Genomic DNA, 16,416 nt, shown 5'->3' with positions numbered 1-16,416 from the left:
GGGACATGGGCGGACGCCCTGGAGAGGGTGAACTCCTCCTCTTCATGTGCGAGGCTTAGTCTCATCCAGTTCAAGGTGCTGCACCGGGCCCACATGTCTGGATCCAGGATGAGTAGGTTCTTTGGGGGTGAAGATAGGTGCGTCAGGTGTTCGGGGAGTCCAGCGAACCATGCCCATATGTTCTGGGCATGCTCGGCACTGGAGGAGTTCTGGAAGGGGGTGGCGAGGACGGTGTCGAGGGTGGTGGGATCCAGGGTTAAGCCAGGCTGGGGACTCGCGATATTTGGGGTTGGGGTGGAGCCGGGAGTGCAGGAGGCGAAAGAGGCCAATGTTTTGGCCTTTGCGTCCCTAGTAGCCCGGGGGAGGATCTTGCTGCAGTGGAAAGATGCAAGACCTCCGAGCGTGAAGACCTGGATTAATGACATGGCGGGATTCATTCAGCTGGAGGGGGTAAAATTCGCCCTAAGGGGGTCAGTACAAGGGTTCTTTAGGAGGTGGCAGCCTTTCCTCGACTTTCTGGCTCAACAATAAGGTACTAGGTCAGCAGCAGCAGCAACCCGAGGGCTGCCACGAAGAACAAAAATCAGAAATCTGGCTATTCTGAACGGATCCCTGGAGTATTCCATGACCCCTAGCTAATCAATTTGAATTCCTGCCATTGGCTGAAGTAATAATTTATCTCCCATTAATAACCATCTGGAAACACCCTCCTTTATTTCAAAAGCTTTCAGTTTAGCCATGAACTTGATATTAGATACTTTATAAATCTGAACATAGAGCAAAACAACATCCACCACATTGCATTTATCCAGCAGTTATATGTGACATCGTTCAATAATAAATGTGCTAAGTTGGATCTGTTATTCACAAATTCACTGATGTAGAATTAATACATTTTTTCCTATTAGCTGCTCCTTCTAAACAAGGGGCTGGATTCTCTGCCGCATGCAGTGGAATTCCCGGTGGAGCAGAGAATCCAGCGTCGGGCAAAAAATGGGATCGGCGATGCTCCAATCTCCAGCTGGTGGCAGCATCAAGGTTCGCAGCCCGTGCCAGCAGGAGGATGCAAGTGGGTCAATTAGACCCCTTTGCATTCTATTACAGGCTGGGGATCATATTGTGCAGGCCAGCGTGATTTTCTGGTCCAGGATTCACATGCACAAGAATTGGTGCAGGTATTTACAAACATGGCCCTGACGCAATGTAACTCTTTGAGGGAGTTGCCCCCAAAGACCATCGGAGGTCCCCCCCCCCAAAGTCCATTGGAGGCCCCCACCCAAAGTCCATTGGAGGCCCCCACCCAAAGTCCATTGGAGGCCCCCACCCAAAGTCCATTGGAGGCCCCCCCCCCAAAGTCCATTGGAGGCCCCCCCCCCCCCCCCAAGTCCATTGGAGGCCCCCCCCCCCAAGTCCATTGGAGGCCCCCACCCAAAGTCCATTGGAGGCCCCCACCCAAAGTCCATTGGAGGCCCCCACCCAAAGTCCATTGGAGGCCCCCACCCAAAGTCCATTGGAGGCCCCCACCCAAAGTCCATTGGAGGCCCCCACCCAAAGTCCATTGGAGGCCCCCACCCAAAGTCCATTGGAGGCCCCCACCCAAAGTCCATTGGAGGCCCCCACCCAAAGTCCATTGGAGGCCCCCACCCAAAGTCCATTGGAGGGTCCCCCAAAGTCCATTGGAGGCCCCCACCCAAAGTCCATTGGAGGGTCCCCCAAAGTCCATTGGAGGGCCTCCCACCACACACACAATGCAAATCCTGCCGATTCCACCCCCATCAGAGATCCTCCCCAATGAGAGAGAACCCCACCAGAGATGCCCCAATAACAGAGACCCCCGACCAGAAATCCCCCATAAGAGAGACCCCTATCTGCCCCCCCCCCCCCCCCCCCCCCCCCGCCCCCGCACAAGAGAGACCACTGGCTGGAAGATAGAGAGCAATCCAGATAGAGGCAGTGAAAAAAAATCACTGCTTTGAAACTCAACTGTGCAATACAGCTGCTGGCTCAGGCAGAGGAAGCAGCACCTGTAAATTCTTGCAAAGAGGAAACCAGTCAGCTGGCTTTAAACCCCTTAGATCTTTCATTCATATCTGTAGGTGATTGATTTAACTAGGCTGTGTTTGACAGCTACCACACACACAGTTGTCTTTGTTTTTAAATTAATCTCCCTTCACGCTGGAGTGACTTTCACATATTCTGCTGTGAAACGTACAATGTTCATAAACATTTAGCTATGACTGACAGTTTTTGTACTACATCAAGACCATAAGTGTTTTAAGCTTTCTCTGCAGAAAGCACTAATCAGTCTTTGATGTGGTCGAGGAGCTGTCAATCATAGCTAGATGTTTATAAACATTATGGTTAGTTTCACAGCTGAGTGCTTGAAAGCCACTCTGGTGGAAATATCAGGTCACTATCATATCATTGGGGGGGGGGGGAGAGAGAATTGCGCTGCAGGGGAGGCAGCATTATTAGGCTGCCCACTCAAAATGGCAGCCGGATAGTGGGATCCATGGGTATGCAGGAACACACAAACATTAGCGTGGCAAGTGATTCTGAATTGCTTCCGGATTTGCGCTCCCAGTGAGAGCACAAATCCGGAGAACATAGTCTCCCAAACGAAAAATTCCAGCCAAGATCTAACAGGTGAGAATTTGCTGTCAAACGAATGCCAGGGCTAAGGTGCTCACTATTATTCATGGGAAAATGGTACAGTAACTTCATGTTGGGAAAAGATGAGCAGTTAATGTGAACGTCCAAAAGTTGGAGTTCTGGTTGCACCACTCCACTGTTAGCTTCTTGAAAATAACATCTCGCCCCAAGTCTCCATTTTGTAGAAATTTGACTTTTAAAAGGAGAGGTTGAATTACATAAAAGGTTAGTTCTTGATATTACAAATGTAAGTGTCCTTTTGAAGAGATGATAAAAGCGAATGTCTGCCAACCAATCCCTCCGACTATGAATATTAACTATTGTGCATGTGGAGTCTCATTCTCTCTCTTTATTCCTCTTATTTCAACATTCCTCCCCATTTCTTTTTCTGCACCAAATTTGGCATATCATAGCCTAATTTTTTTTGAGACCCTGCAACATCAGATTTATGCTCAATTTTGTTCTGCTACAGTTGTCAAACCAACAGACCTGGAATTAGGGGCAGGATGTAACTGGGGAGGGGGGTGGATTAAATGGGGAAAAGGAAGTTCTATTTTTGATGCGTTTAGTGGGGGGCAGGAGGTTTCGGCACCACCATGACAATGTCAAACAGGACTCTTTTTTTCTGGCTTCATTGAGGAGCGTCCTGCCGAGGATGCGTTAACTTAATTTTCTCCATTATCGAGCTGAGCTTATAGGTACAGGAAGAGATCGGGGCGTCATTTCTAAATGCCGCCCCGATCTCGCGGCTCACCCCAACCTATTGGGGGGGGTCCTTGAGCCCCCCTTCACAAGGGCATGGCACCCCCGGGCCCGATCCCTGGCACAGACAACCTGCCACCAGGCACCGCCAGCCTTGCACCCTGGCATTGGCCCTGCCAGGCTGTCTGTGCCAAGGTGTCAGGCTGGCAGGAGTGTTGAGGTACCACTCTGCCCAGAGCTTGACCACCCAGTGGCCTCCGATGGCCTGGGAGAGCCACCCAGGTGCTGTTATGACCGGTCCACTTTTGTGTGGGCCAGTGCTAAACAGAGCCACGGAGAGGTCTCACAAGGTGCGGGCATTCGAACCCAGGCCTTGGGAGACTCCGGTGAAGACAAATTTAAGTGAGGTTAACTGCGCACTTAAGTATGGAAATCTGGATCCTGCCCAGTGAGGATGAGATTCAGATCGCGACGTCTCGAGCATCGCCATTCTCGCGAGATTTATTGGCCTACGTGTGTCCTGAGGCAGGCATTTTTTTTTTTTTTTTTTTTAAATTTAGATTACCCAATTATTTTTTCCAATTAAGGGGCAATTTAGCGTGGCCAATCTACCTACTCTGCACATTTTTGGGTTGTGGGGGCGAAACCCACGCAGACACGGGGAGAATGTGCAAACTCCACACAGACAGTGACCCAGAGCCGGGATCGAACCTGGGACCTCAGCGCCGTGAGGCGGTTGTGCTAACCACTAGGCCACCGTGCTGCCCTTCCTGAGGCAGGCATGATGAGGCCGTATGATCACACCCTGGATACTTGTACAAAGTTTTTTTTTTTTTTAAATGCAGAATTTCATGCCGTAACTCCTTCACCTCCCTGCATTTTCTCCTCCATAATCATTTCCATGCTCCTTAATAGATTGATTCAAGGATTTGTAGCGCACCTTCAACATGCTAGTGTTGTGTTCAATGATAGTAATGAATGAATCTCCTGAGACAGTATATTCACCATTAACCATGGGTACAGAGGATAACCTTGATCCCCCAGGAGCTATACAGTATCTTGCCCTTTAAAAGTCAAAGAGTGATTTAAAAAGAAGGAATTGTCACATTTCCAGACATCAAGTATTGACTTTTGTATGCTGGGCTTCCCACCCCAAGCTACATGCTAAGAAAATGGAATCAGCTTTTGTTGATGTAGGTAAAGATCTTTACCTACAAGTGACATTTATGAACATTTGGGTGAAATCTGTCCCATTAGACATGACAGAATTTGATCCTTTTGTAAAATTGCTGCTTTCTGACTGGCTGACAATAGATAAGATACATTCAATGCGCGAACATTCGGTGTGCGATCTATCAGCCTCGTTGAACCCCTCCGATTGGGGATGCGATGACGCCGGTGGCCTCTCGCGAGATTTACCGGCCCATTGAGGTCACGATCCAGATTTGCATAGTCAAGTGAGTAGTTATTCTCACTTGAATACATCTACGCAGATCAACCCAGCGCCCGGGTTCAAACGGCCTCGCCTCGGAGTCCCCTTAATTGGGGAGTTGAGGCATTGGAGGGGTTCTTGAGATCGGGACGCCATTTATCTCTTCCTGCACTGGTGAGTGGTACTCGTTAGTGCAGGAAGTGAGCCTAAGTGTGGCCTTGGCGGGGCGTTCCTCCCATTTGATTGCGGGTCGTTCTTGGCACAGCCAGCATTGGAAAACACCTGGTTAAACGTGCCCGAAACAGGAATCTGTTTCATTTCCGTTAAATCGTGCCCATTGGCGCTAAGGAAGAATGAATCCATGACTTACATACGAACATACAAAATGGGAGAAGTAGGCCATTGGGCCTCTTATGCCTGCACCACCATTCCACAAAATCACAGCTATAGTTGTTTAACTAATGTTAAAGATGTGTCGAGTGACAACTGAAATTAAATGTGATGGTCTTAATAGCCATTGATACATTAATGGTGTAAGCACACTTTGATGTGGGGAGTATAAGCAGTTGGATGACATGTACTTGCAATGTAACCGCACTACAACATTTTTCTTTGCATTGCATCTCTTTTTTTCCTTCAATTCAAAATGGGGGTGGAGGGGAAGGAGAGGGAAAACAACCAACCAGAGGAGCAGTCAAGAATAAATGGTATAGGAGGCAGGTGGAAAAGAAAATTATTGGCAACAGTAAGAAAAATAAATTAACTTTCAACTGCACCTGTTAAGTGCTTCTCACTTTTCTTCTGCCATAACTCATAACTCTAGATGCCCATTTTGTATTGGTGGGAATATAAATTAACTTGTATGAAATGGAAAATGGGTTGAATATCATCACTATCTCAGTTTAATTTGCACATCCAAAAATGGATGGGCACTTCTAAATGGCAATTAGAAATCCAACAGGACACAAGATGCGTGTTAAAGCAGTTAGAATGTCAACATTATGGCTCTGTTCTTTCTTCTGCTGCTATCCACCAACTTTGTTGTACAACTATTACCGAGGCAATAGGCTGGTTAGTTATGTACTAGCAATTCAGAAGTCCAACATGAAAAATTGTGAATTTGAGTTCAATAAATCTAGTAATGTTTGCATATACACCATAAATTTGTGTTGTAAAAACTCAACTGGTTCACTTGCGTCTTTTGGAGGAAGAAGGAAATCTGCCACCCTTATGTGGTTTGGCTACATATGGACTCCAATCCCACAATCTGTCATTAACTCAATGCCATCAGGGAAACTTAAGATAGGCAATAAAATGCTGCATTGTCAGTGTTGTCCCATATCCTAATTATAGATTTAAACCAAAATGGGTGTGGGCTGAAACTTTAGGCTTCTATTACAGTAAAAACCTTATACTTTTATAAGATAGAGAACTATTTTTCACTATAAAACATACTGAAAAGCATTACATTTCTCATTGGGAACAGACTATTTCCCCCTTAATCTATTGTAACGATTTTGACCTTAAAGTTAACTTTCCTGAATTTTACTGATCCGCCTGTTCCTAAGTGCATCGCAGTATCAAATTTAATGTTACTTTCTCCAACTTAGAAGTTTTCCACCATCTCTAGCTCAATATTAAATCTAACATCAAATGTATAAATTCCTAGTTCCCGACTTAAATGGGATCAGGATCAAAAGGCAGACCTACACTGGGTCCTCTTGCTAACATTTTAAATATTTCCCTCCCTATTCTATTTTAATTCAAGTCAGATACAATCCCTCATAACCATAACTCTCTTTTTCCTAATGTAGTTTTTATTTGTTGAAATAAGCCATCAATGTCCTCTTGGTATCCTGGGTGCCTATGATAATTCCAAATTATTATTTTTTTCCCCACGAGCATGCCAAATGTCTATCCAAACTAAGTTGGCTGGGCTAGAGTTAAATTTCCCCTTTCAAAAACGTCCCATACCTCTTCTAAATATTTTACACTCAGCTGTATGAGATTCATACTCATCCTCCAGTGCCGTACTCTCTTGCTTCCTTTCTAAAGCATATTTCTCCAGAAAACCAGATACGGAAGTAAAATGAGTAAAGTCTATTTCATCATCTGACCTTATATCAACCATCACAGTCCATGGGATGACTTAGAAAATGCATTCTATTGTAAAATATTGGTCAATATGTTGTTTTTTTCAAAAAGCAGTTTTACTTCCTCTTTCCTGTGACCGTGGTCACTACCTGTGTTTAAATATTTTATGGTGGCTCCTTCTGGGTGACCTCTATAAAGCAGATTGCATCATATCAAGAGTTTTGTGACACAGTGGAATTTAAATTTCATTGACATCAAAGACTAACTGCTGAGAACACCCAAGGTCAAAACACAAAATTAGCAGACAACAAAGAGAGATTTGTAAAATTGCAACATTAGGACCTCAAGCTATGATTTTAATTCCTTTTGCCTGGTGAACTAAAATTATTTTATATCAGCAGGAACAAATTATTAGGATGCATTGCTTTCATATTCAATATTTATACAGCTAAGCTTCCATCAATACATATTTACAATAGCTGTCAATCTATAAGCATTAAAACAATGTCCGGCTCACGAGTCTACTGGTTTCTACAAAGAAAGTCAAATTGGTTGCAGAGAGCCGAGGTACATTCACAAACAAAAATTAAAATCAGCCTTCACACTTGCCCCTGATCGGCCACTCAAAAGGAAACAAATTAGTCTGTACCTCAAAATCGTTTGCTTTGTTGTAGTGCATATTCAAGGCTCTGAAGAGCTCAGAGTCACGGGAGACAGTTAACTCCTCGGTGCTTGTTACTCCATCGTTAATAGACTGACGAGCGAACTTCTCCATCTGGATGTAGTAAAATTCTCGGAAATTGCTGAACCACTTGATAAGCTGTGAGGTGATGCACCTATTAAACTGTCAATAGGAAAACACAACAGGATGAACAGTTTAAATGTCAACCCCCCACAGTATACTTCAGTCACTAAAATTCTAAATTAAATCAAATGTTATATTTAGAAATATTTTAAAAAGCATCTCAGATGATGTTGCATTAGATGTATGCAATATATCCATTTGAGATGTTTGGAAAATGAAGAACAATATTCTGTTCAGAATTCCCAATGAAGCAGTTTTGCCTCATTGTCTACCTGTACACATGATTAGTTCAGTAAATAGGTCATTGCAAACACAAACAAAACCATTTTTAAAAAACTTAAGAGATCATTCAATTGATGTGGTGCCCAAGTTCAATTGAAATTTTATTTAGTCTATGAATTGAACCAATCATTGAATACATTTAAAAAAAAGATTACAGGCATTTTTATTCTCCTGAATTTGCATGTATGTCACATAAAAATCAACAGTGCAAGAACTCAAGACTGTTTAATCATAGTAAGATTAGTTCAAGTAGCTGTGACAAATGTCTGCATCTTCCAGGTTTATAACATTTGTGATCTTTAAAATAGTTTAGGTTAGATGATAAAAATCTTACATTTGTGTATTCTATTTTCCCTTTCCAACTCCCAAACACCCGTTGAGGAGAAAAAACACAGCAAAATGGAAGCATGGAGATGGGGCTAGGTGCATCCCCAGAAGGATGGGATATGGGGCATTATCTCACCAGGGGTGGTATCATGCACCTCCTCCACCTGGCCTACATAGCTAAAGGCCTGGAAGTAGATTGCCTGTTCATCCTTTGGTCGGTGCATGATACAGGCTACCAGTTCGGGGCAGGGGGACATTGTACCAAAAAAAGCAATTCACAAATATCATGATTCAGTAATATCATGAATTGTCATGATCACAAAATAATTGCTAATGAGGAAGGCCATTTAGCCAAATCTGAGTTGGTCATATGCTATTTCTAAGTGTACACATTGAATGTTCTTTAACAGGACATTCAATCTAAATAGTCTCAATAATGCTTAATTTTGCACCTCTGTATTTACAATACCTTTTGAGGAAATCTTTTTAGATAAATTATGTGGTCAAACACGAACATGTGTTTTAAATCAGCACTAGAAGAGGCCATATTTGGTCCATCAAAATATATATCCAAACTTGCATTTTACCTTCAGCAAGAGTACAACGGAAGACTTTAAAAAATGGTTGGGACCCAGGCTGTAGTTGAGGGTCTCGACTCGGGTAGAACCTTCAACTGCCTTAAACATAGTCCTCCGTGCTAAAGCTACACTGAAAGTCTCTGCTTAACCAACCTCAGTAAGACCCAACATAAGGTCCAAGGCTCATATTTTCAGTGAGATGAAGTGCACTGGCTTTCAGAAGAGCACAAGGAAGTGCATTTGGGTTTAAGCCAGAGAAATGACCTGGGTCCCTACAGAATTTGTTTCTTTTTTGTTCAATTGACTGTATTTTTATAATGGGGGCTAAGGGGCATATTTTTCTAAATAGCTGGGGAGGTGGAGGGTGGAAGGGCTGCTCCAACACCCCATCCCCATGCTGGCAGACAACAAAAATGCACTCATTGTGAAGATGACTTGCTGGCCCCATGCCAAAACTCTTGCACTGGAGGGTACAATCCTACTAAATGCTGGGCTAACTGCCCATGTAAATTTAGGGCCAGACTATTTACCAGCTCATTTATTCTATAAACTAAACCGTAAATGTTCAAAACAAGCAGCACAGTGGTTAGCACTGCTGCCCCACAGCGCTGAGGCCCCAGGTTCGATCCTGGTTCTGGGTCACTGCACATGTGGAGTTTGCATATTCTCCCTGTGTTTGCGTGGGTTTTGCCCCAACAACCCAAAAGATATGCAGGGTAGGTGGAATGACCATGCTAAATTACCCTTTAAAATTGGAAAAAAAAAATTGGGTACTCTATTTTAAAAAATGTTCAAAACATTAATTTTTTAAAAAGTATATCAATTCAGAAAGAAAATCTGACAAATGTTGTATATAAGCTATCTAATATTCTCCATGTGTCCTGTTTCCCTGCCATCCTCCTCCAACCCACCATCCCCCACCATCACAACATCTATGGCTCATGGAGAAGTCATAGTTCAAGGCTTCAGAATTATAGTCTGCACTAGCCACAGCTGGGAACTGAAATGACCAAAGAGGATGATTTCAGGGTAGTTCTTCTATCCCCTCCCTCTTCATAAAGGCTGTTAAGGTCATAGACAGTCTTCCAGACATATCTATTGTCAGGCTATTTGAAAGTTAGATTGCTTGTGGTAGCTGGCTTCAGATGTGGTAGCTTGCTGACCCTGAACTTTTATGGGGACCTACTTGACTACAACAAATGTTGTCCTCGTCTCCAGCAGGGTCATATGTGCACAAGGTCAGCGGAATCTTTATTAGTCAAGTTAAAACCAATAAATTTAAAACGCCTGTACATGAGAAAGCCTGATCCACTGCGTTTCCTCATCATAGGCATCTATCATTTTTCCCCTTTACAGCAAGGGGTGTGCATTAATCAAAAATCACACTGAGCACTTATCAAGCATTTGCTCTGGCCATGAAGAGGGCTGCCTGCTTCTATCAAGCTGACAGCTAATGGGTGTGTAATTACAATGCAGAAAGTTGTTTCTATTCCAGTGAATTTAAGATAATGAAGTGAATGAAAATTCATGGCAGTGAAGGCTAAGGAACACGGAAACAGGAGTGGAGGCTGTTGCAGCTCCCAAAGGCCAGCTTGCATTATAATTGCCTTCCAGTTGCAAGGGTCCTCACAGATAATTGACCAGAAAATGATTAAGTCATCATCAAATCACTCTGACTGCAAGAGTTCAAACATGTACTTAACCTATCCAAGAATTATATTTTCACTCTGTGTGTCTGCTCTGTCTCCATTCAGCCTTGCGGGGACCTGATTAAAAAGACAACTGAAGGACCCGGTTATCTGATTTGCTGCTGATTTCAATAGAACTTAAACCCATTACTATTTGCTGAACTCAGAGTTCTTTCCGTGTTATCTCTGCAGCAAAATACACTGTCCAAATTTCCAGACACTGAGATAAGAACTACAGGCCCCATGACGACTACTGTTCCTTTTTAATTCTTTTAGTATAAGAAACAAAACATAACAAAACGATAGCAGCCTGCGCACCCGGGAATGAAAATTGCTTTGACATGGAGATTAAGCTTCAGTATTGTTACAAGACATTGTCTCCTACATACAAGAATAGAGAAAAAGAAAGGGTATTTTTTTCTAGAATGGCCTGTAGCTGACCTAATGGGACTACAAAAAAACAGTAAGTCCACATGACATTGTTTGGCAGAAGGGTATAAAGGGAGATTTAACATCTATTGTTACAGAATTGAAATACCAGAGATGTACTGGCCACAACAACAGAGCCACTCAAACATGAGGGCTCAGCATTTAAGACTTGTGTCGCTTTTTGCTTATCAAACATCAACAGTTCCTGAATTACAGTTTTTTTTAAACAAACATAATAATCTTGATCTTTAAGGTCTTCACTGGTGCAGCACAAACCAGTGAATACCACAAGAGGAGTCCTCTTTTTTTCCCCTGCAGTCTAGTTGTCCCTATGATGGATTAACACTTCCCATGGGACATGGGACAATCCCAGTGTTTGTTGAAGAAACTTCCTAAATATTCAATGGGCACAGTCAAAAGACGCATAAAACAAATCAATTTGACACCTTAATCCAGCTAAGCAGTGACCGACTCAAGTCGATGGGGTAGGGCTGGGAAGAAGTGAACAAAAGAAAAATAGATAATTTTTTTTTATAAACAGATGAAAAAAACCCTGTTCTCAGTGGACATGATACATCCTAAAAAATGTCAGCTGCTCTTCAAGCGATACATTAATCACAATATTAAGACTTAAAAAGTCATTTTATCGAATGCTCAATATACAATTGTGTGCATTGTTAAGTCATTAGCAAAGCACAGACACCATAGTAGCACCTGCGTTAGTAATACAAAGTCATTTAGTCATTACACAGCTGTTGAAGCTCAGAATTTTTATTTGAGGTGATCTTCTGGTAGTCCACAAACTATTGGGTGCTGTAAACCACATGAAACTTACAAAGTCTCCATGCAGCCAGAAAGTTTATGGGCTACTTTAAAATTATTCCTGCGACAAAACCCAATATTAATATGACTGAAAGGAATTTTGGCATTACATCAAATATCTGTGTAATGGTAAAATGTCGTTAATTAAAACACAAGACCTTTGAACCTCAAAACTGTTGGGATCCAAGTGTAATAAGTTTACTTATCATTAAAAAATGATCTGCTAAGTCAACTTCTATGCAACATATTACACAATATGATCATATCAAGCGTATTAACGGACGAATAAACACGACACGCAGGGCACAGATGTAAACTCTTACCCCAACCACAATTCTGTATATTATTGCATCCAAAGGTAAAAGCAGTTTGAATCACGTTTAAGAGGGAGAAAGAGAGGAGAGGTGCATAAATGGTCCAGTGAAAAATAAAGCAAAAATGCATTTCAATAAATAACTGAGCAAATACATTTTGCAATGATGTCTATTGTGCAAGACCCATCAGTTATTTTACTGCATATTTGCTCAGAATTCGCTCCTGAGATTCAAATGTTGGTTTTCTCGAATTACTTCTACCTTTTATCAAAATTGCTTAGGTGCATCAGGTCAATTTCATTTACTGCTAAATATGTTTTAATATAACTACTGAAAATAACAAAGATGTGCTACACAAGTGTGTGCCTAACATTAAATGTCTTTGTCCTCCCTCTTTAAAAAAACATTTTGGCAAAATCTTACTTTTATAATTACCGTTAATATTCTGTGCTACTAAATGTCCAACGACAGATGCATTGTGCATTATATGGATGTTCATAAATATTAAGTTTTCCCGTGAAATTTGGGGCCCATTTTCCACCAGCTGATGAAAAGGACAAAATATCACCAAAAGCTTCCATAAATAGGCCTTAGTTGCATTTTATAACTGAAAAAAGTTGTTTTCAAAAAAAAAATGACCTCAGGCACATTTAATGGACCTTAAACCATGCAATCAAAAGGCACTTTTATATTAATAATGTTCTATTGCTGGCAGTCCCGCATGCCCGTCACCACTGATGGTGCACACAGAATCTAAATGAAGTGAACTTAGTGCATCATGCTTCTATGGGTCTTGGAAGTGCCTGTCGAAAGTACAGAAAATAAGCAGATGTTCTTGTTTGCCTTTTTAGGGGAGCAGCAGTGAACAGGTAGTTCAGTAAAGAAGAAACACAACCCTCCATCGATACAAAAGCATTTATTCTGCTAATTGTTAACACTATGTAGCCACTGCTACAGGTTACTTGATTTAACTGTCCTGGTAAAACCAACCCATTTAGTGGGATGAATTTGCATGGCTGAGGCAGGGCTACAAAATGTACCAGGCACCATGCTGGTTTTCTGGCACATTCCAGTCTCCAGGTTAGCTTGGAACAGGCTGGATCAGGAGTGTGATGGCTACTGATGCAGACTGGAATTTCCTGGAAGGCATGCGGGCCCCCAACGGAGGCCGAAACATGGTTTAGGGGCAGGAGGCAACCATCCTGTGTCAAACCAAAATCCAGCTATCCATTGTGCAAGTAAACCTTGCCTGCAAACCTCGCATCTGTTATAGGCAGAGGGCCATAGTTGGGGCTTCTTGTCGTCCAGTGGAGAGCTTTCCCTTCCATGATGACAGCCTTGCAGCTGTGACCTCTTTGTGTTTACACATTTGCAGAAGATCTCAAGATTAAGGTGCACTCTCTTCCTCTGACCTACATCACCAGTTGAGCCTGGCGGTGAAGCTAGAAGGCTTCCGATTGGCCCTCCAGCTTCTGGAGTCTTCCCACCATCTTTAATTGGGTGGAGTTTCCACAAAATTGGCCACCTCCTCAAAACAAAAATCACTTCTAGGGTGCTGCCATTATTCACAGGTTTCTAACTCGGAATTCATCCCTGCATCAGGTCTGGGACCATGGAATGAAAATCCAGTCTACACTGGAAATGCATCCTTTGATGGCAAAACCAAAAATCTTCTTGCCACCAATCTGAATATAAAGAACTTCCCCTACAGAGTCCCCAGTGTTCAGGGATAAAAAGAGACCTGTTTGCACATTTCAAGTTTGAGGCATGTTCTGTGCAGGGCGGCTGTCGTGTAGTCAGGAATCTGGAGGAGTGCATTTCCCAAATGCGCTGAAACATTTAACAGCGGGGTTCTTCAAGTAGGGTTTCCAGCTATAGATAGCCTGACTGGCAGGCTGAAGATTTTCAGCCAGGAAGCCTGTTTCACAGGGTCAAAGTTAGAAGTTTAGGTAACCATATTCTGGAAATAAGAGAGAGATTAAGGGCATGATTCTCCGGCCATGTTGCGCTCTTGCTCAAGCGTGACGAGGCTGGTGAGACCAGGAATGGGAGAGACCAAAAACGAGATCCGCGCCAGGCAGCAAACAGTTTGCGATGCAACCAGCCCGCTCCCATAGGTGAATGGGGACCTCGCCGTAGCGTGGCGAGAAACCAATTATCACCACTTGAGCCCCATTTCCATACAATCGAGGGCCACACGATATCCAATGGCCTCCTGTCATTCAGCAAGTGCGCATGCTGGCGCTGATTTTTTTGAAAGGTCTCTGTGGGGAACTGAGGAGGTGAATAGCCATCTTTGCTCACAGGCAAAGAACCCAGGTACGCTGGGGGGGTAGCAAATGCTCACAGCACCACCATGCCAACCCCTGGATCATATGTACCCATTCTGGGGCAACCTTGCCCAACTGATCACCCATAACCCACATCAACTGCTAAAGGCTCTGGCTACGCAGCGAAGACTATCACTAATAGAGAATTGGCAATCGTGGTTAAGTGGATTCCTGTGAGTGGGTGGGCCATGTAGCATGTGGGAATCATTAGCGAGCATCCCAATCACACCTTAATACCTTGACACTGTACTTGAACACTGCGGGAGGCAACACCACACTCGCAACCTCTGAGCATCTTGGGGATGGGTATACAGCTCTGGGGACATGTCCATGGCTGGAGGATGGGAGAGTGCCACGGGGGGGGGGGGGGGGGGGGGGGGGGAGGACAAAGGTGTTTAATACGCTGCACATATGCCATGCCCAATGTTGCTGTGCCGCCCAAACACCCACCCGCCCCCCATCCCGGTGGGCTCATTGGGTGAGGCGTATGTGCAGCACATTAAACACCTTTTTGCACAACCATTACGATCTCAATGTGCTTGGCCATCCTAGCTTTACCACTACGATTTGGTGTTTCCCCAAGATGCACATCAGAGGTGGAGGCAGGCCAGCTGCTTACCTCGTCCCGTTACCTTCATTGCCCCTAGCGGGCATCCTATGGAGACTCTGGGACCAGAGGGCCCCGGCTCACTGGTCGAGGGCAAAGCTGTGCCGCCCTGTCCCGTTGTCTGACCTTGAGACACGTACTCATCGGAGGGGTGGAACTCAGGGGAGCTGGTGTCAATCATCGCCATTCCACGTCCCCTCCTACCGATCTGTGCCCATAGGGCCCTAGGGTCCACCTTGGGATGGAGGAGCAGCTGGTTCGAGCCCCGGCTGCCCTTGCATCATCTGGCTCTGCCAGCCTGGATGGCTCCCCATCGTCCACACCATGGTGTCAATGCCTTCAGCGATGCTCTTCAGTGACTGGGACATCCTCTGCAGTGCCTCGGCCATGCCCATCTCAGAGCGGGTCATGACCTGCAGAACCTCATCAAGGTCAGCCTGGCGCTGGGCGACATCCCTCAGCGAGGCGGACAGCGAGGAGAGTGGTGGTGGATGGCAAATATTCAGCCTGGAGCCCAGTTACCAGTGGTGTACCGCAGGGATCAGTTCTGGGTCCTCTGCTGTTTGTGATTTTCATTAATGACTTGGATGAGGGAGTTGAAGGGTGGGTCAGTAAATTTGCAGATGATATGGTGGAGTTGTGGATAGTGAGGAGGGCTGTTGTCGGCTGCAAAGAGACATAGATAGGATGCAGAGCTGGGCTGAGAAGTGGCAGATGGAGTTTAACCCTGAAAAGTGTGAGGTTGTCCATTTTGGAAGAACAAATATGAATGCGGAATACAGGGTTAACAGTAGGGTTCTTGGCAATGTGGAGGAGCAGAGAGATCTTGGGATCTATGTTTATAGATCTTTGAAAGTTGCCACTCAAGTGGATAGAGCTGTGAAGAAGGCCCAAGGTGTGCTAGTGTTCATTAGCAGAGGGATTGAACTTAAGAGCCATGAATGATGATGCAGCTGTACAAAACCTTGGTACGGCCACATTTGGAGTACTGTGTGCAGTTCTGGTCGCCTCATTTTAGGAAGGATGTGGAAACTTTGGAAAAGGTGCAAAGGAGATTTACCAGGATGTTGCCTGGAATGGAGAGTAGGTCTTACAAGGAAAGGTTGAGGGTGCTCGGCCTTTTCTCATTAGAACAGAGAAGGATGAGGAGCGACTTGATAGAGGTATATAAGATGATCAGGCGAATAGATAGATTATACAGTCAGAGACTTTTTCCCCGGGTGGAACAAACCATTACAGGGCAACATAAATCTAAGGTGAATGGTGGAAGATTAAGGTGGGGGGGCATCGGCTGGAGAGCCTGTGGGAGAATGGCCATGTAATCAGTGGGAGGGATGGGTCATTCTGTGAGACA

General features: G+C 44.2%; 1 protein-coding gene across 8 annotated transcripts in view; it reads right to left on the bottom strand.

Annotated features, from left to right (window-relative positions):
- Positions 1-16,416, bottom strand: part of prox1a (prospero homeobox 1a) — a 132,300-nt gene that overhangs the window by 94,498 nt on the left and 21,386 nt on the right. For all 8 annotated transcript variants that reach the window (XM_038811423.1, XM_038811467.1, XM_038811476.1 and 5 more), the window contains exon 4: positions 7,530-7,724. In XM_038811423.1, coding sequence (XP_038667351.1) covers positions 7,530-7,724 — 195 coding nt within the window. The remainder of the gene's footprint in view (positions 1-7,529; positions 7,725-16,416) is intronic.

Source organism: Scyliorhinus canicula, chromosome 1 (genome assembly GCF_902713615.1).
Source record: "Scyliorhinus canicula chromosome 1, sScyCan1.1, whole genome shotgun sequence".
Taxonomy (NCBI): Eukaryota; Metazoa; Chordata; class Chondrichthyes; order Carcharhiniformes; family Scyliorhinidae; genus Scyliorhinus; species Scyliorhinus canicula.
Note: the sequence above shows the minus strand (reverse complement) of the source record. Positions and strands in the feature narration are given on the sequence as shown.